Here is a 21,184-nt window from a genome sequence, read left to right on the forward strand (position 1 = left end):
GCTACATGTACATTACACATACAGCTCAGCTACATGTACATTACATATATACAGCTCAGCTACATGTACATTACACACATACAGCTCAGCTACATGTACATTACACACATACAGCTCAGCTACATGTACATTACACATATACAGCTCAGCTACATGTACATTACACATATACAGCTCAGCTACATGTACATTACACACAGGGCTCTGCTGCAGGCATATATAACACACATACACAGCTCTGCTCCACACACATCACACACACACAGCTCTGCTCCACACACATCACACACACACACAGCTCTGCTCCACACACACACACACACACACAGCTCTGCTGCATACACATCACTTCAGCTCATCCAGCACACACTGCATACTGCATACACTGAGCAGCAGCCCCTGATCATGTGACTCCTCCTCCTCCATGTGACTGATCACATGACTGTGACATCATGGCAGGTCCTGGAAGCACAGGGGAAGCACACGGCTCCTGTACAGCTCTGCAGGTGGAGGCACAGTATATATATATATAGGTATGTACATGTAGGATTATCAACAATGTTGTTTAGTTTTAAAGGTTTTGTGTCAGGAAGACATCTTGGTTTATACTGATCCATTCTTTAAAATGTATCATCAGAGAGAATAGAGTCACTGATCCTCCATGTGCTGCTGTTTTTGATAACCTGTTGCCCTTGGTAACCACCTGCCTGGAATCTCCTAGGTTGGGTCACACAGCTCAGTGTTTTCTCTCAAATTGCTCTGGTAAAATGAAAGCTGAGCTGTGATTGGTTGTTATGGAAGCTGTGATTGGTTGTTATGGGAGCTGTGCTTGGTTGCTATGGGAGCTGATTGGTTGCTATGGGAGCTGATTGGTTGCTATGGGAAAGCAGGAGACTCTTACTATGAGACAGTGATAAATCTCCTCCTGTTCTTTCTCCTGTATATTTCCTTCCTGTTGCAGCAGAGGAGTCAGATCCCGGTTATTCCTCTGTAGATGCTGGGGAGGTTTGTGAGTTTTATTGTATAATTAATGATAGAATCGGCTCCCGCTTCACCATAGCAACTGAGGGGAACATGCGGGGAGACAGAAAAACAGGATCAGCGAATCAGACAGTGAGAAAATATCACATGATCAAAGTGTGCCAGAAGATGGACATCAGTAATCACTCAGAGGTCCAGATCTCTATAGAGAAACACGGCCGGTCAGATGGATCCCGATCTCTATAGAGAAACACGGCCGGTCAGATGGATCCAGATCTCTATAGAGAAACATGGCCGGTCAGATGGATACAGATCTGTGTGGAGAAACACGGCCAGTCAGATGGATCCAGATCTCTGTGGAGAAACATGGCCGCTCAGATGGATCCAGATCTCTATAGAGAAACATGTCCGGTCAGATGGATCCAGATCTCTGTGGAGAAACACGGCCGGTCAGATGGATCCAGATCTCTGTGGAGAAACACGGCCGGTCAGATGGATCCAGATCTCTGTGGGGAATCATGGCCGGTCAGTTGAATTCAGATCTCTGTGGAGAAACACAGCCGGTCAGATGGATCCAGATCTCTGTGGAGAAACGTGGATGGTCAGTTGGATCCAGATCTCTGTGGAGAAACACAGCCGGTCAGATGGATCCAGATCTCTATAGAGAAACATGGGCGGTCAGATGGATCCAGATCCCTGTGGAGAAACATGGCCGGTCAGATGGATCCAGATCTCTGTGGAGAAGCATGGCTGGTCAGATGGATCCAGATCTCTGTGAGGAAACATGGCCGGTCAGATGGATACAGATCTCTGTGGAGAAACATGGCCGGTCAGATGGATCCAGATCTCTGTGAGGAAATATGGCCGGTCAGATGGATACAGATCTCTGTGGAGAAACATGGCCGGTCAGATGGATCCAGATCTCTGTAGAGAAACATGGCCAGTCAGATGGATCCAGATCTCTGTGGAGAAACATGGCCGGTCAGATGGATCCAGATCTCTGTAGAGAAACATGGCCAGTCAGATGGATCCAGATCTCTGTGGAGAAACACGGCCGGTCAGATAGATCCAGATCGCTGTGGAGAAACATGGCCGGTCAGATGGATCCAGATCTCTGTGGGGAATCATGGCCGGTCAGATAGATCCAGATCTCTGTGGGGAATCATGGCCGGTCAGTTGGATTCAGATCTCTGTAGAGAAACATGGCCGGTCAGATGGATCCAGATCGCTGTGGAGAAACATGGCTGGTCAGATGGATCCAGAGTGCTGTGGAGAAACATGGCCGGTCAGATGGATCCAGATCTCTGTGAAGAAACATGGCCGGTCAGATGGCTCCAGATCTCTGTGGAGAAACACGGCCGGTCAGATAGATCCAGATCGCTGTGGAGAAACATGGCCGGTCAGATGGATCCATATCTCTGTGGGGAATCATGGCCGGTCAGATAGATCCAGATCTCTGTGGGGAATCATGGCCGGTCAGTTGGATTCAGATCGCTGTGGAGAAACATGGCTGGTCAGATGGATCCAGATCTGTGTGGCATATTGCTGATGGGGTCAGGATTTGGCACAAGCTCTGTGATTTGATGAGCCCTTCCTGTCAGGTGCGAGCAGCCCACCCTGGTAGGCAACATGTAATGGTGGCCCTATGTGTTCTTTGCACACCATAAGGCTACAGTAACACGTTCAGTATTTGTCTACAACCTTTGTCCACAATCCGCCGCAAATTATTCGTCCTATATGCATATATAACTGTGTTAAAGGTTTAGCTAAGTCTGTGGTGCCCAAGAGTTTTTCAGCTAATGAGAATTCCAGGGGAAACCTAAGGCCACCAAATTGAGCTTTACAGCCTGTCGCAGTTGTACACTACAAGCTGAACGTTGGACACTACTCAACTCACACATTAGATCAAAGGAGTGGAACTCGTGATCATATGTAAAAAGATGGGTGAAATACTGAACACCATATTTTCCCCATAGAACTGTCCCTGGTAAATCAAGGAGATTAGGCAAATAGGGATTAAGCCAAAGAGGCGTCCTGGGGGAAGGTGAAGAGTGTGCACCACAGACAAGGCCTGAAGGATAGTCTGCACGGTGGCAGCAACTCAAGCGAAGTCTATATAGGGCGTTGACCAAGCCTTTATAAGAGCCCACCAAGGCACCAACCAGCGCTGCTGCCGGATTGCAGAGATCGCAATCTGTGAGGCCAGGAAATAATGATACATATGTGGGGCACCCAAACCTCCCCAATGCTTAAGCTCTTGTAGAGAAGCCAGGCTTATTCTAGGAGACTTCCCATTCCAATAGAAGGATCTCAGAAGGCCATCTAGTTTAATAAAGAAACTCTTGGGGGGAAATACAGGGGACGCATGGAAAAGAAACAAGAATGTAAGGAGGAAAATCATCATAAAAATGTTAATCCTGCCCAACAGACATAAGGGGAGTTGCGACAACTTCGTAGGTGCTGCTCAGTGGAAACAAGCAGAGGCTTGAGGTTGAGTGCCATATAAGGCCTCATTCACATGTCCAGTGTTTTTCACGGAGCATGATTTTGTCCGCTTTGTGAAAAACACTGAACGTCTGCTCGTTGCATCTGTGCGGGGGAGCTGGGAGCAAGTGACAGCATCGGGGGAGATGGGAGCCCGGAGCAGGGGACAGTGGCGGGGGAGGTGAGAGCCGGGAGCAGGGGACAGCAGGGGGGGAGATGGGAGCCAGGAGCAAAGGGGGCAATGGCGTGGGAGATGAGAGCCGGAAGCGGGGGACAGCGGCGGGGGAGGAGAGAGCCGGGAGCAGGGAAAAGCAGCAGGGGACGTGGGAGCTGGGAGCAGGGGACAGCGGCGGGCGAGGTGAAAGCCGGTAGTGGGGAACAGCGGTGGGGGAGATGGGAGCCAGGAGCGGGGGAGGTGAGAGCCGGGAGATGGGAAAAGAGGTGGGGGACAACGCCGAGGGAGGTGAGAGCCGGGAGCAGGGAAAAGCAACGGAGGATGTGGGAGCCGGGAGCGGGGGACAGCAGCGGGAGAGATGAGAGTTAGGAGCGGTGACAGGAGCGGAGGGAGACGCCCGTGCCGCCATCCGCACTATAATCTGTCTTATTTTTTCGCGGTAAGGATCATGGCACGGATGGTGTGAATGCCGGGACATATAAATAACTATGTACAGAGGCGGTGACTTCTACCCCAAGATATCGCAAGCTAACCAGGCAATGCGTGGGGAAGAGAAGAAGTGATAGAAAATGGCGGCAAGACAGACTTAGACTAATGAACACGCAACCCAGAAAAATTGGCAAAAGAATCAATGAGCTCCATCAGCGACTCCAGGGATGGACCAGTATCCGCCAGATTAACCAGGGTATCCTCGGCTTACATTGAGACCTTTTCAACAATGGAACCATGGGTGATTCCCTGAACAGAGGACGAGGCATGGATGGTCGCAGCTAGTGGTTCAATGGCAATTGTGAAAAGCAGAGGTGACAGCGGGCACCTCTGCTGGGTGAAAAAAGGCTCGAAAATATATAAGTTCGTTCGTACGCCAAAGGGGCTGCACAAAGGAGTATGACCCACAAATAGTGCCACTCTACTGAGTCAAACGCTTTCTTTATATCTAAAATAAGTACATACCCGGGACTGGCATCTGCCCCGCTGGCAATAATGTTCATATGCAGCCTGGACAGGTTTACATCAGCAGCCTTTCCCACCTTGAACCCGGTTTAGTCAGAAATACAGAATGTATTGCAGAATGAATAGCTGCATTCAACCGCGTTGCTAACACCTTGGCCAGTATTTTGGCATCAAAGTTCAGGAGAGAAACCAACCAACCTCCAGTGACTCCTTGTAACGAGTCAGTAGATGGGGACAAAGGGAATTGGCACCAGCCTTATACCAATCAGCGACAATCCCGGCCAGGCGTTTTACACAAAGGCATGGCTTTAATGGCTTCGGCTATCTCCCACTGTGATGGGAAAGTCCAACAATTCAGACTGGGAAGCACTGAGCGACATCGGGGGAAGAGTATCAAAACAATCAGCATAGGTGTTAGGTTGTTTCTTATCCATATCTTTTACGGATTTGCAGACATTCCGACATTTTTTTCCACAAAACCTACGAATTCACCAAAATTACAAACGCTTCCATTGACTTCTATAGGGGAATCTGGTCTGTACTAGAGATTGTCATTAATTTCTGCAGATTTTGGATCCGTAAAACTACAGACAGTGTGAACAGTCCAATATAAATTAACTGTAATTACGAAAAAACGTACGTAACGTGTGAATGTACCCTTTGATACCTGTGGATGGACATTTATACACTATGGTTTATCTAAAGACCCTTTTACATGGAGCGTTTATCTGCTGAATCAGGTTCAATCAGACACTTATGGCTCTATTTAATAGGCGCCCTGGAATCAGTATATAGAATATAAGAAAGATGTAATGCTTACCTCTCCTGTCTTTTCTCTGGGTTCCTTGCTGACCTTAGCCACCACTACCACCAAAAACGGACCCATCTCTGCAGTAACATCCCACTCAGCCATTCACTGACCAAGACGGGACAACACCGCAGACAATGTTTGGTAATCTAGCTGTCACTGCCGAGAAGAGTTTATCTGCTAAAGTGGTAGTTAGGTCCCCTGTGCCCCCACATAATAGTGTGGTATGTTATGTCACCCTATATAGTTGTAAGGTCCTATATAATAGCTACATATCATCTACACTGATATCTCCTCCAATGTGTCTCCTTGTAACCGTCTATAGTTGTATGTTTTATATGGGATCTTATGTGGTTTTTGCATTTCTTTATCTTCTTTCCATCCAGGTAACAGAAATACAGGATCAATAATGGAGAGAGACAGAGACAAGATGGCCGAGAGGATAATAACCGTCACCCTACACATACTCTTCCTGCTTACTGGGGAGGTGAGGGATTCTGGGAGTGATGTCATCATGACATCATTCTTATCTATGGAATAACAGATGGATAGGACTGGAGAGGTGAGGGATTCTGGGAGTGATGTCATCATGACATCATTCTTATCTATGGAATAACAGATGGATAGGACTGGGGAGGTGAGGGATTCTGGGAGTGATGTCATCATGACATCATTCTTATCTATGGAATAACAGATGGATAGGACTGGAGAGGTGAGGGATTCTGGGAGTGATGTCATCATGACATCATTCTTATCTATGGAATAACAGATGGATAGGACTGGGGAGGTGAGGGATTCTGGGAGTGATGTCATCATGACATCATTCTTATCTATGGAATAACAGATGGATAGGACTGGAGAGGTGAGGGATTCTGGGAGTGATGTCATTATGACATCATTCTTATCTATGGAATAACAGATGGATAGGACTGGAGAGGTGAGGGATTCTGGGAATGGATGGAGTGATAGTAATGTGTCTCTCCATACACAGGATTACACAGTAGTGAAGAAGTCCTCTAGTGGGCGCTGTGGGGCCCCTGGGTGTGAAGGATGGGGAAGAACCCTGAGCCCAATCCCGGGGCCCCTGATACATGAGGAAATGGAGGAAGAGAAGATCCTAGAAGTCACCAACAAGATGGTGGAGCTGCTGAGTGGAGAGGTGAGACTGTGGCTGCTGGGAATGCTGGGACATTATACAGTAACACCACTGGAGGGGTGGGGGGGATGACTGTGTGATCATTGTGTGTGTCAGGTTCCTATAAGGTGTCAGGACGTGGCGGTCTATTTCTCCATGGAGGAGTGGGAGTATGTAGAAGGACACAAGGATCAGTACAAGGATGTGATGCTGGAGGATCAGCAGCCCCTCCCATCAGCAGGTAATAGACAGGACTATATACACACCTCCTCTCTGTATTATCTGGATGGAAAGAATGAATTCAGTCTCTGTATGTGTTCCCTCCAGTCAGATCCAGTAAGAGAACAGCACCAGAGAGATGTCCCCGTCCTCTTCTCCCACAGGATCAGGATCAGGTAGATGGAGATGTTCCCTATGATCTGTACATCCCACCTGACTTCTCCTCCTGTCTGATGACTTTTACAATATTTCTCTCCCATCTTATGAATCAGGGGGAAGATGGGAACAATATTAATGCTCCAGAGACAGATGACGGCAGTGATGAGCAGTATAAGGAGGACATCACTACAGGTAACCGCCCAGGTGACTAGTGACCAGTAAATGCAGAGAACACTCACACATTCCCCTCAGTCACTGGCTGTAACTATTCTGTGTGGAATATTATAAGCTGTGTGTCCTGTCAGGCTTCTCTGCTGTATATTCCTCCATTCAGTGACCCCATTATTGGAGATAACAGGATACATGACATATACAGCATAAAATATAATATAAAAGAAATGGTGCTGTCAGGATGCGGGATCTATGTGATCTGTATTAGTTTTCCTTCTTTGCACAAGAGATAAACATTTCTTAGAGGCGCAGTGTGGATGACAATATAGAAGCAGGAGATCCCGCAGTATACAGGACGTCTGTCATCCGATCACCACACATATCTGGTGTAGTCACCTCCATACCGACCTAAATGATAAAATTATCTTATTATTTTTCCCACATGGTGACTGCTGTAAAAATTAAAACAACAAAACTGTCAGGATTGTCAGTGCTGGTGATATATAGCTGTGGATGAGGGAGGGCCGGATGACATCAGTGCTGGTGATATATAGCTGTGGATGAGGGAGGGCCGGATGACATCCGTGCTGGTGATATATAGCTGTGGATGAGGGAGGGCCGGATGACATCAGTGCTGGTGATATATAGCTGTGGATGAGGGAGGGCCGGATGACATCAGTGCTGGTGATATATAGCTGTGGATGAGGGAGGGCCGGATGACATCAGTGCTGGTGATATATAGCTGTGGATGAGGGAGGGCCGGATGACATCAGTGCTGGTGATATATAGCTGTGGATGAGGGAGGGCCGGATGACATCAGATGGGAGGGAGGTCAGGTTGCTGGGAAGGTTCCATGATGTCATATCCTGCTCTCATTCTCAGCCTATAGTTGCTCTTCAGGATGTTGTGCATCAGACTTACTATACAGAATACAAGGTTATCAAGTATAATAACACTAAGATGTGATTCTTCTTGGCAGCTGAGTGTCCCCGGAGATCAGAGGGACATCAGATATCTCCAGATATTACAGCAGATGGTCAGATCACACAAGATACATATGAAGAACATTCTATTACCCCAGATCTACCTCCAGCCCCTCACAGCGAAGATCTCTCATCTGATCCTTCTATACCAGTCCCAGCTACTGATTCACTTCGTTCTGTACAGCCAAATAAGAAGAAGCCATTTTCTTGTTCACACTGTGGAAAATGTTTTATTAAAAAAGGGACTCTTGTTCAACATCTGAGAATTCACACAGGGGAGAAGCCATTTTCATGTTCAGAATGTGGAAAATGTTTTACCCAAAAATCAACTCTTGTTACACATCAAAAAAGTCATAGAGGAGAGAAACTATTTCCATGCTCTAAATGTGGGAAATTTTTTACTCAGAAATCAAATCTTGTTAAACATCTAAGAATTCACACAGGGGAGAAGCTATTTTCATGTTCAGAATGTGGTAAATGTTTTACTTTTAAATCAAACCTTGTTGAACATCTGAGAATTCACACAGGAGAGAAGCCATATTCATGTCCAGAATGTCGGAAATGTTTTACCCAAAAATCATCTCTTCTCATACATCAAAAAACTCATAGAGGAAAGAAACTATTTCAATGCCCTAACTGTATGAAATGCTTTATTCACAAATCAAGTCTTGTTAAACATCTAAGAATTCACACAGGGGAGAAGCTATTTTCATGTTCAGAATGTGGTAAATGTTTTACTCATAAATCAACCCTTGTTGAACATCTGAGAACTCACACAGGGGAGAAACCATTTCCATGCCCCAAATGTAGGAAATGTTTTACTCAAAAATCAAGTCTTGTTAAACATCTAAGAATTCACACAGGGGAGAAGCCATTTTCATGCTCAGAATGCGGGAAATGTTTTTCTAAGAAATCCTATATTGTTGAACACCTGAGAATTCACACAGGGGAGAAGCCATTTTCATGCTCAGAATGTGGGAAATGTTTTACTCAGAAATCAAATTTTGTTAAACATCAAAAAACTCACAGGAGAGAAGCCAATATGTAGTTTGTAATTTCTAACAAATATCCCTTGTCTAAAATGCAAATGGCATTGATGTGCTTAGAATATGTGACATATAAGTATATACAACATTACCATAATATAATAAAGGATTGTACAGCCTGCTCACTATCTCAGGTGCTCTCTTAGCCTAAAGACCTAATTAGCAGCCCTGATCCTGTATGTATATGAGCCCTGATCCTGTATGTAAATGAGCCCTGATCTGTATGTATATGAGCCCTGATCCTGTATGTATATGAGCGCTGATCCTGTATGTATATGAGCGCTGATCCTGTATGTATATGAGCGCTGATCCTGTATGTATATGAGCCCATATCCTGTATGTATATGAGCCCTGATCCTGTATGTATATGAGCGCTGATCCTGTATGTATATGAGCGCTGATCCTGTATGTATATGAGCCCTGATCCTGTATGTATATGAGCGCTGATCCTGTATGTATATGAGCGCTGATCCTGTATGTATATGAGCGCTGATCCTGTATGTATATGAGCCCTGATCCTGTATGTATATGAGCGCTGATCCTGTATGTATATGAGCGCTGATCCTGTATGTATATGAGCCCTGATCCTGTATGTATATGAGCGCTGATCTTGTATGTATATGAGCCCTGATCCTGTATGTAAATGAGCGCTGATCCTGTATGTATATGAGCGCTGATCTCTGTACGCGTTTACAGACTCTTCACAAGGTGCGATCAGTCGATCTGTCACTGGATGGTTTGTGCAGCTGTTCCCTGGTATCAGCCACCGGCCGCACATTTATTACATGGGGAGATGTGCAGCCAGTTTTATATATATTATATATATATATATATATACACATATATACATACAGTGGTAATTTGGTTTAAGACCGTTTTGGTTTAAGAGATCACAGTTTTTCAAAATTGTGACTTGGTGTAAGAGCATTGCTTTGGTGTAAGAGCTCCCTGTACAGGGTGGGAGGGGGAGTGGGGGAGGGGCACGGTCTGCATAGCGGGGTCTACAGCCCTGTACTCTGACCCAGGAAGTCTCCCTCACCTTCCAAATCATAGCAGATCCACTTCAGGCTGGGGCTTACATCAGGGGACAGGACTGTTGAGGTAATCTCTCCATAGCTGTAACCCCTCTCTCCCCGGACAGAGAGTGCTGCATGTATGTGCCCACATCTGTCCTGCTCATTCCTTCCTGCTCCCTGCAGTCTCTGTCCACCCTTGTGTTTTCCATCCTCTCCATTACTGTACAGTAACTTATAATATCACAGATTCTGCTGTTTCTGAATGTTTGTTTTACATGTTATTTAAAATAATAAATCGTTCTTTTTGGGGTGTGAAACCAATTGTCTGCATTTCTATGATTTCTTATGGGAAAATTTGCTTTGGTTTAAGAGTGTATTTGGATTACAAGCGCCGTAACGGAACGAATTATGCACCTAATCCAAGGCACCTCTGTGTGTGTGTATATAATATATATATATATATATGTGTGTGTGTGTGTGTGTATATAATATATATATATATATGTGTGTGTGTGTGTGTGTATATATATATATATATATATATATATATATATATATGTGTCCAAGAATTTTGCGGCACATCCGTGTGGTAAAAAAAGTTGTAGTATTTATTGGTACATCAAAAACAAGTGCAACATTTCAGTCTCAACACTGGAACTGGGAGTGCGCTCTATTGTAGAAATTATATATATCATAGATATGTGCAGCCAGTTATATATATATAATAGATATGTGCAGCCAGTTATATATCCATCTATCTATCTATATAGTTATTTTCTGGACGTCCTCTGGCAGCACACGATGGGTGAAATGACTTCGTCTACCCTGGACAGAAGAGGTTGAGAAAGAACAGATTATCTGACAGATTTCTTTAACCCCCTCCCGCACGAGGACGTAACTGTACGTCGTTGCGTGGGTGGGGGCGTTCAAAGCGGGGCCCCGCGGCGAGCCCTCTCTGAACCGCTGCGGTCCCAGGTGCCGCATTTAGCCCGGGGCCGCGGCTATTAGTGGGCACGGTCCGATCGCCGTGCCCGCTAATTAAGTCTTAATTAGCTGTCAAAGTTGACACCTGCATCTGAAGACTTCAGATGACCTTTTCCCTGGTGTCTAGTGGGGAGATCACTCCCCCATGACGTTGTCACGGATGATCGATCTCCTTGACTGGTGACGGCCTGGGTCTGCGCCGTAATGGCCGCAGCCGGAAGCAATCGAGTGCCTATCTCATCGATCTATGCTGCATATCTATGCAGCATAGATCTGTATGAGAGATCAGAGTGCTTATACTAGAAGTCCCCCATAGAAAATAACCCTAACCCCAGGGGGGGGGAATAACACTAACCCCAGGGGGGGAATAACCCTAACCCCGGGGGGCTTCTAGTATAAGTGTTAAAAAAAAAAAAAAAAAGTGTCATTATTAATAAAAAGCCCCCTCCCCTAATAAAAGTTTGAATCACCCCCCTTTTCCCATGTTATAAATAAAAATAAATAAACATGTTTGATATCACCGCGTGCGTAATCGCCCGAATTATTCATTTATCTCATTCCTGATCTTGTACGGTAAAGGGCATAAGCGCAAAAAAATTGTACATTTTTAGTCGCATCAAATCCGGAAAAATTGTAATAAAAAGTGATCAAAAAGTCGTATAAGCGCAATCAAGGTAGCGATAGAAAGAACACATCATGGCGCAAAAAATGACACCTGACACAGCCCCATAGACCAAAGGATAAAAGCGCTATAAGCCTGGGAAAGGAGGGATATGAAGTGACATATATTTGTTAACAGTAGTTTGAATTTTTTACAGGACATCAGATACAATAAAAGTTATACATGTTACATATCGTTTTAATCGTAACGACTTGAGGAACATATATAACAAGTCAGTTTTTCCATGGGACAAATTCTGGTTTTGCAGCATATTTTATGCAAAAATTCAGCCTGTTATTGCAAAGTTAATTAGCAAAAAAAGGGTTAGTCTTACTGGTAAGACGTTTTCTCCGAAGTCTTCACGACGGCACCACAGGAGTTAACTCGTACCCTAGGGACAGGAAAAACACACACGAGAGGTTAAAAGCCCCTCCCCTTCCCACTCTCACCAGTGTAATTGTAACTTTATCTGGCACCACATGAGTTTAAATATCTACACATTATAGGGAGGGATGTTGGTGCCGTCGTGAAGACTTCGGAGAAAACGTCTTACCAGTAAGACTAACCCTTTTTTCTCTCCTCATCTTCACGACGGCGCCACAGGAGAATACCAACCATTACCTTAGGGCGGGACCACAGCTTGAAGAACCTTCCTACCGAAGGCTAGATCTTTATTAAGCTGAAGCTGCAGTCTATAATGTCTGGTAAATGTATGTGGAGACGATCATGTGGCGGCATGATAGACAGATCTGGTCTATTGATGCACAGGCTTTCTCTGCCCATGTGGTGGATACAGCTCTGGTGGAGTGAGCCTTTATTTGAAGAGGACAAGGTATCTTTTGGATGTTGTACGTCTCTTCTATCGCCGCCTTTATCCAACGGGATAAAACACTCTTTGAAACTTTCTTCCCTTTATTAGGACCCTAAAATTGTATGAACAGGGACTGATCTTTCCTCCAAGCACTACAGGATTGTAGATAATATATAATATTAATATATAATATAATATATATCGATCTTCTTACATCTAGAGAGTAAATCTGTTAAATCTGTTTTAAGCACAATGCGATCTTCCTGAATAGAACAGTACGGTTCTTGTGTTGTAAGAGCTTGAATCTCTCCCACCCTTCTGGCTGAAACGATTGCCACCAGAAAAGCGGTTTTAAAGGAGATAAATCTTATATTAGCTTCCTCCATAGGTTCGAAAGGGGGTCTGGATAGTCCTTCAAGGCCGATGTTTAAGCCCCATGGAGGGTGTAAGTCCCTAATAGTGGGATTTTGTCTAGTAGCGCTTCTTAAAAATTTCTTAAGCACCGATGTTCTGCAATATTATAATCATATATGGACGATAATGCTGCTACCTGGACCTTTAATGTGGCTGGTTTCAGACCTTTTTCTAACGCAGCTTGTAAAAAGTTTAGTTTTATGGAAAAATTTTGATCATCAGGAAAGGTATTTAATACTTCCGAGCACCATAAGGAAAAGACCTTCCAGACTTTAAGATATATTTTCGAGGTGACTGGTTTTCTGCTTCTTTGTAAGGTAGTAATAACCACAGCATCGTCCTCTCAGGATCCATGCTGATATCTTTAATGAGAGTAGATCTGGATGGTGAAATGGACCCTGGTGTAGTAGGTCCGGTATTCTGGGAAGATGAACTGGGGGTTCCAGGGCCAGAGTCTGAAGAAGCCCGAACCATGCTCTCCTGGGCCAGTAAGGAACTAGAAGAATAGTTGTCGTTCCTTCTGCTTGGATTTTCTGTAGGGTTTTCGGAATTAAGGGTATGAGAGGAAAGCCGTAGGCCAGAGAGAAGTCCCAAGCTTGGGAGAGAGCATCTATTGTCTCCGGACCATCCCTTGGATCTAGAGAAAAGAATGTTCGTACCTTCCTGTTCTGTCTCGTGGCAAAAAGGTCGATCTGAGGTTGTCCCCATCTGTGGACCAACATGTCGAAGATCTCTTCCTTTAGACACCATTCGCCTGGGTGAATGGTGTGTCGGCTCAAGTAATCTGCATGAACATTTTCTGTCCCCCTGAGATGTGTTGCTGAGATGGAAAGGACATTTTCCTTCGCCCAGGCGAATATCTTGTCTGATATATGTCTCAATGAATTTAGTTTTGCACTTCCCTGATGTCTTAAGTGCGCCACTGCTGTTAAATTGTCTGAGAGGACATGAACGTGAGATTGCTTTAGTATACTCACGGCCTGTTGTAATGATATCCACACCGCCATGAGCTCTTTGAAATTGGAGGACATTCTTGCAATTTCATTTGTCCATTTCCCCTGGAAGAGCTGAGAGTCTATTCGAGCCCCCCAACTGGTCAGACTTGCGTCTGTAGACAGTATCTTTCTGGGTGCTGGATTCCAATGGACACCTTTCTCTAGATTGGACAGTATCAACCACCAGTCTAGGGAGCGTCGAACCTGGGGAGACAGAGAAAATTTTTTGTTTAGACCAGACTTACGTTTGTACTCTGGAGTGAGCTTGACTCCATGGGATTGCAGGAATACAGGCGGTCATGGATCCCAGGACGGACATCGCTTCTCTAATACGGCAGATTTCGCCTTGAAGATTCTAATCTTTTGGGGTAAGGTTTGTTTTTTCTCTGTAGGAAGAAAGGACACTTGTCTATTGGAGTCTAGAAGAATCCCTAAGAATACCTTCTGTGTACCCGGAGTGAGATCTGATTTTTGCAGGTTGATCAGCCAGCCCAGTGATTTGAGAAAATCGGACGTAGTTGCCAGATCCTGTAGAAGTTTCTGTGAGGACTCTGAAATGTGGAGCAGATCATCAAGATATGCAACATTACTTATACCCTGTATATGGAGAAAAGAAGTTACTTCCCCCATAACAGCAGTAAAAATGCGAGGAGCAGAAGAGATTCCAAATGATTCTAAATTGGTAATGTTGTACTTTACCGTCTATCCGTACTGCGAATCTCAGGAACCTTTTGAGACTCTGGATGGATTGGTATGTGGTAGTAGGCATCGGTTAGGTCTATAGAAGCCATCACTGCGCCTTTCTGTATTAGAGGAGTGGTGGACTTGACTGACTCCATTTTGAAGCTTTTGTACTTCACAAATTTGTTGACTGGTTTTAGGTTTATTATTAACCTGTAAGTTCCATTTGGTTTTGGAACGAAAAATAGGCTTGAATAATGCTCTGCCCCAAGTTCCGAAATTTGAAACTTCCTGGGGGAGAAGTTGAAAATTCTATCCTGTAACCCTGGCTGACAATGTCCAATATCCAGGGATTTTTTGTTCTTCTTGACCAGGCTTCTCGGTACCTGGTCAATCTCTCCCCCCCCCCCCCCCCCCCCCCACCGGACCAGTGTCATTGTTTGTCCTGGGAGGATTTGGGGGTGTAAAAAATATTCTTTTTATTCCCCCCTTTAGGGTAGCTCCAGCGTTCCCCTTTACCTTTCCCCCTATAACTTTCCTGAGTTTTTGCTGTTCTTTCTTTTACTTCTGGAAGCGCTTTGTTTATGTCTACTGATTTTTCTACAATCTTTTCAAGTACTGACCCGAACTCATATTTCCCTCCAAAGGGAATGCCACATAATTTAGATCGGGAGATACTATCTCCAGACCAATTTTTCATCCACAATGCCCTTCTAGTTGCATTAATTAGGGCCCCATCTTTTGCGGCTACTCGTACTGAGTCTGCTGTGAAGTCCGACAAGAAAGCCGCAGCGTCCCTAAGAACAGGGAGAGAGTCAATTATCTGTTCCCTCGACGTCTCTCTATTTCTTAGGTGTTCCTCCAACTGGTCAATCCATACATACATTCCTCGAGCGACACAGGTTGCCGCAATATTATTTTTTAGGGAATAAGAGACTGTTTCCCATGATTTCCTAAGAAGACTTTCAGCCTTCCGATCCATTGGGTCCCTTAGTAGTGAGGAATCTTTAAATTGAAGTAGAGATTTTTTTTAGCAGCTTTTGCCACCTGAGCGTCTATTTTGGGTATTTCCCCCCAATTTTCTAAATCTTCCTTCTTAAAGGGAAGACGCCTTTTCATCTCCCCTGGGACTGACAGTCTTTTTTCTGGGTCTTGCCACTCATCAGTGATGAGGGACTGCAAAGTCTCATGTACAGGGAAGGTCAGCTTTTCTTTAGCTTTGAGTCCCGCAAAAAATGTATCTTTGGCGGATAACTCCTCCTGTACTTCTTCTACTGCTAAAGTTTGACGGACAGCACATATTAGATTGTCTGTGCGTTCAGAGGAAAAATAATACTTCCTTGTTTCAGAATGAGAAGGTTCTCCATCTGAAATGATCTCTACTGAGTCTGAAATCTGGTCAGACTCATATTTAGACTCTGATGATGCCTGTCTGCGTCTTTTTGACCTGTCAGACTGTACAGATACACTTCCCTCTCCAAACCCTGATCCTGTAACTGATGGCAGAGTTAATGGAGCAGCTGGAGATAGGAAGGTTGGAAGGGCAACTGAAGGGTTAACTGCCTGTATAGTTGTTAAAGAAACTGCTGAATGTTGTTCAGAAGGTTCTACTGAAGCAGAAGTTGATTGAGGCAGAATAATGCTGCGTTTACACGAACGATTATCGTGCGAATTCGAACGATAATCGGGTGACCGGAGCGGCGGCGGCGATCAGGGCGGCGTCGGGGGTGACGATCGAGCCGGCGCAGGGGGCTGCGGGCGCGCGATCGCAAAACAATTTTTCCGTACGATATATCGTACCGTCTAAACGCTGATCGTTATGAAAAAAAAAATCGTTACTCCGACATCGTTAATCGTACGATCGGGCCAATTATCGTTGCGTGTAAACGCACCATTACCGGCTCCACTGGAGAAGAGGCATTAGGAGCAGGTGAAGTCTCAGCTGCACGTGATGCATTGATTTCATCCCTCATCATTTTCCTGATATCAGAAAGAAATGAATTTCTGTCCTTTTTTATAATATCATTTACACAGGCAGAACATGTGTTCTTCCGCCACGAGGAAGAGAGTCTTGCATTGCAATTTATACGTCTCCTTACAGGAGCAGATCTTGGTTTGTCTTTACTCTTTTCTTTCTCTTTTTCCTAAACAGAGCATAATAATAATATTTATGAGGGTCTGTTTAGCTATTAGTACACAACGTGTAAGGGTATAGGGAGAGACCTACAGTGGATGAAGGATGCCCAATAACTGCATGCAGTAGCCACCTGTAGCTTTGTCCCCCCCTCCCCATGTGTGGCTGCCGAAGTAGGCACACTTACCGCCGCCGGCGGCTGAGAGGGCTTGTCTGATGTGGTGGGAGCAGGGCCGCTTAAACCTCAGATCAGCAAGACTGCATAGACCCCAGACCAGAAAGACTGCTTAGACCTCAGATCAGCAAGACCGCTCAGACCAGCGAACACTGCTTTTTGAATCCGCCGCGAGCGGAGCGGAAGTGACGATACTTCCGGTGTGACGTCAGAGTGTCCCCTCCACCGGAAGTAGGCCGCACACGAGGGAGAGCAGCCCCGATGCACCGCCTGAGCTCCATCGCGGCGTCGGTCCCCACCACTCTCCCTCCCCGGCTGGGTGTGCGACGCACTACTGACGGGAGCCTCCAGAGAGGGACCCGAGTGCGCTCTGTCACAGGATGGGAAGGCACGGGACGCCGGGCCTTCCCCCTACCTTGGATCTAGCATCCAGCCAGTCGCCCTGAGGAAGGAAGGAGGCGGACCTCGATCGATCCGCTGGCAGGTAGTTGTTATCTTCTTCTTTAGAGGGGCTCTCCTCATCTTCAGAATGGATCCCCACCTCTCGTGCCTGCCCTACTGGGACAGGAAAAACACTGGTGAGAGTGGTAAGGGGAGGGGCTTTTAACCTCTCGTGTGTTTTTCCTGTCCCTAGGGTACAAGTTAACTCCTGTGGTGCTGTCGTGAAGATGAGGAGAGAAAAATAAGGGCTCATGTGGGTCTGTAGGTGTAAAAATGCAAGTGCTATGGCCTTTTAAGCACAAGGAGGAAAAACGTAAAAACGAACATTAGCCTGGTCCTGAAGGGGTTAAGCCAAAGCCAGGAATGGATTTGAAAAGAGGAGAAATGTAAGTCTTTCCTTTATTACCTGTTCGCTGTGTATAGTCCATTCCTGGCTTTGTGCCTGTAAAAAAAATTAGACCAGTCCAAAATAGAAATAATGCAGAAGAAAGCCAAAAAACTCGATTGGCAACAGAATCAGAACAGACTCAAACCGCAACACAATTCCAACACATCTATGCCTCAACCTTTCCAAATTTGTACACATAATCGGTTCACACCACTCACACCAGAATCCAATCATTTTTTAGACCAAACCCCGACCATGACAGCATACACCCCCCTCAACTTATCATTACAACAAAAGGATCCTACACAGTCCAAAGCCCTACCATCCGCAATCCAAACAGTCCAGACCTTACAACCATCATCAACCACAATCCACACGTCCTTACCCATCAACATCTCATACACACCAGAGAACCCTTACACCATCCAGCATCACATATCAACAACCAGATCACCACGGCCACACACAAACGATACAGAAGATCACGTAGAACCACCATTCAAACAGAAAATAGGCAGGAACAACCAATAGTAACTAATTCAGTTATTAACTTTAGTTCAGTTCAACTTACATCGCCCCAACTTTCTCTTTTAAATAAAGGCTTAAAATTTGCACCTAATAATACACTCAATAAATGTGATACTGATATTAGAGAAGTATATCCGCAAGCTATGTCTAACCAAGTACCACATTAAAAACCCATTAGAAAGCACTTTTAAACAAACAGACGAATACACACACACCAACTGTGCTATGAAATCTAACTTCTATCCGCAACCAAGAAGCAGGACAATAAGTGATAGCCTTTAAGAGAGCAGTTGAAGCTGACATTCGAAAATTACAACCAAAGTCTAAAACAACCTGACCCATAAAGAACAACTTTCAATTAAAAAGGGGGCGGCATCGTTATTTTAGATACGTGCAAATATAATGAGGAATGTTACAATTACAAGTCACCTCAACTTACTGCCCACTCCAATCAGATCTAGGCGAAAGCTATGAGCTAGGACTGAAAACACTTTGTGATGCCGCCCTAAAACAAAATATTCTCAATTCCAAGGAATATGACTTCATATGGGGAACAGACCGAAGACTACCTGTCTTCTACTGTATCCCCAAGAATCATAAAAACCCAACAAATCCCCCGGCCGTCTCATCACTTCAGGTATTGGTTCTCTAACTGCCCAATTATCAAATTATTTAGACAAAATCCTTCAAATCCTGGTTCAATCCATGCCTTCCTACATCAAAGACACAACACAAGTAGTTAAGATCATAGTGTCCTTCCCCTGGCAAACTAATAACATTATGGCCACTCTTGACGTCCAATCACTATATACCATTATAGATCATTCACTAGGTTTACAGGCCATCCGCCATTTTTTTGCAACTTTCATCCATGCCACCAGACCAAATTGACTTCACTCTTTAGGCCATTCATTTCATTCTCACACATAATTATTTCTACTTTGAAGGCAATTTACTATAATCAAACATGTTTTAATCTGCTTTCATTTCATGTTTTTATTTTTATTCTTACATTTATGATTGTTCAGATTCAGTTCACTTTTTACCTGCAACCTAAGCTCCAGTTTGGGTCTTGGGTTTACGAAAACATCAGTAGTTCTAGAAGCAGCCATGAGACTGAAAGGAATATCAGTGACACCATATTTAGACAACTGGCTCCTCAGAGCCCCCTTTCAAAGAGATGCTCCTCAACAATATTCAGACAACTCTGCACACCCTCACCAGCCATGGGTTTCTAGTGAATCACAAGAAATCACATTATCTAATCACATGGTCACGGCCCCTTTAAATATCGGACATTTCCGTGACCATCACATTATACTAGCTGCTGAGGAAAAAGCCAAGGCTTTGAGACGAGTCCAGATTTCCAATACTTCACCTTTTGTATCCATACCACTGAAATATTGTTCTTATACTGTGCAAAGAAACCGCCAAAAATACCACAAGGTTTGGCGGTGTTCAAAGACTAGAACGCATGCTCAAAGTCGGCATCTACGTCAAAAGTGAGCGGAGCCCAGCGCCAGTGGTCAGTAAGACTTGCTTGACAGCACGATCGAGAACCATACGTCTTTAAAAGCGGCAGAGGCTGAAAACGGCTAGAGGGGTGAGCGGTGCTCGTAGCACCAGAGATTTAAAACTGTTACACATTTCTCACAAACCAAAGAAACAACAATTGTTCTACTTCCCAGTGTGCAAAAATAAATTTCTTCCTATGAACCCGATAATGAAAGACTGGATACAGAATGATTGGTCCAAACCAGAGAAAAGGTTTGACCCAGGGGCAAAGTTTCAGTCCATATATAGGCTTAACCCTTCATGGCAGACTGAGATTTAACGCCTAAAGTGGACTTTGCCTCTAAAAACATGGCTGTGTCTAATGTGGCCAGAAGAGCCCTCTGGCTGAAGCAGTAGGATGGGGATTTACCATCCAAAAATACTTTTCGTCCCCTGCCTTTTCACCCCTCGTCCCTGTTTGGTCCACAGCTGAAGGACATTCTAAAGTCCCTTAATGAAGACAAAGGGTTGCCTTTCCTCTGGCCGCTAAACCTAAACCAACCAGAAAATTCCAAGGTCATTATAAAAGGTCCCCAAAAAGGCAGAGGTTTTTTTGTCAGCCAGCCAGACAAGACAGATTAAAAAATAAGCAGCAAACTCTGGGAAGAAAAAGCCTTATAACACCAAAGGCTCGGATTTATGACGCCAGCACTCCCCATGTGCCAGTAGGAGCGAGACTTTCCACACAATGGTCCCAGACATCCTCGACTCCGGGGTATCCAAAACAGTCAAAAGAGGGAACTCTATAGAGTTCCAGCAGATACCACCAAGAAGATATATGGTCAATAGAAATGTAAGACCTGTTATCTTTTCTCTAATACACCAGTTTATCTTGAAAAACGCACTGGAAGAGGTTCCGCGAGATCAGCGAGGTCAAGGGGTCTACTCACCTGTGTTTGCAGTCCCAAAACAAGGAGGGGACTGGCGTCTGGTGATAAATCTAACATATCTCAACACCTTCTTCCTAAAAAAAAATTTTTTTTTGCTGTAATAAACATCCAACAAGGGGATTACATGGAAAAGATCGATCTCCAAGATGCTTACCTCCATGTGCCAATACTACAGGCACACAGGAAATATCTCAGAGTGGCGGTACAGTACCATCATCAGACTCAGCATCTGCAATTTACATGTCTCCCCCTCCGATTACATCCGCACCGAGGGTTTACAAAAATATCCGTAGTTCTAGCAGCAGCCCTGAGACTGAAAGGAATATCAGTGACGCCGTATTTAGACGACTGGCTCCTCAGAGCCCCCTCCAAAGAGATGCTCCTCAACAATATTCAG

The 21,184-nt window shown here is 44.8% G+C and overlaps 2 protein-coding genes across 2 annotated transcripts in view; one reads left to right on the forward strand and one right to left on the reverse strand.

Annotated features, from left to right (window-relative positions):
• Nucleotides 1-9,281, forward strand: part of LOC138786801 (oocyte zinc finger protein XlCOF22-like) — a 348,549-nt gene extending 339,268 nt beyond the window's left edge. The window contains exon 4 of the mRNA XM_069963863.1: nucleotides 8,263-9,281. Coding sequence (XP_069819964.1) covers nucleotides 8,263-9,117 — 855 coding nt within the window. The 3' untranslated portion in view covers nucleotides 9,118-9,281. The remainder of the gene's footprint in view (nucleotides 1-8,262) is intronic.
• The window catches only part of LOC138786760 (zinc finger protein 84-like), a 790,489-nt gene that overhangs the window by 407,217 nt on the left and 362,088 nt on the right, over nucleotides 1-21,184 (reverse strand). The window lies entirely within an intron of this gene.

This window comes from Dendropsophus ebraccatus, chromosome 3, assembly GCF_027789765.1.
Source record: "Dendropsophus ebraccatus isolate aDenEbr1 chromosome 3, aDenEbr1.pat, whole genome shotgun sequence".
NCBI classification, from domain to species: Eukaryota; Metazoa; Chordata; class Amphibia; order Anura; family Hylidae; genus Dendropsophus; species Dendropsophus ebraccatus.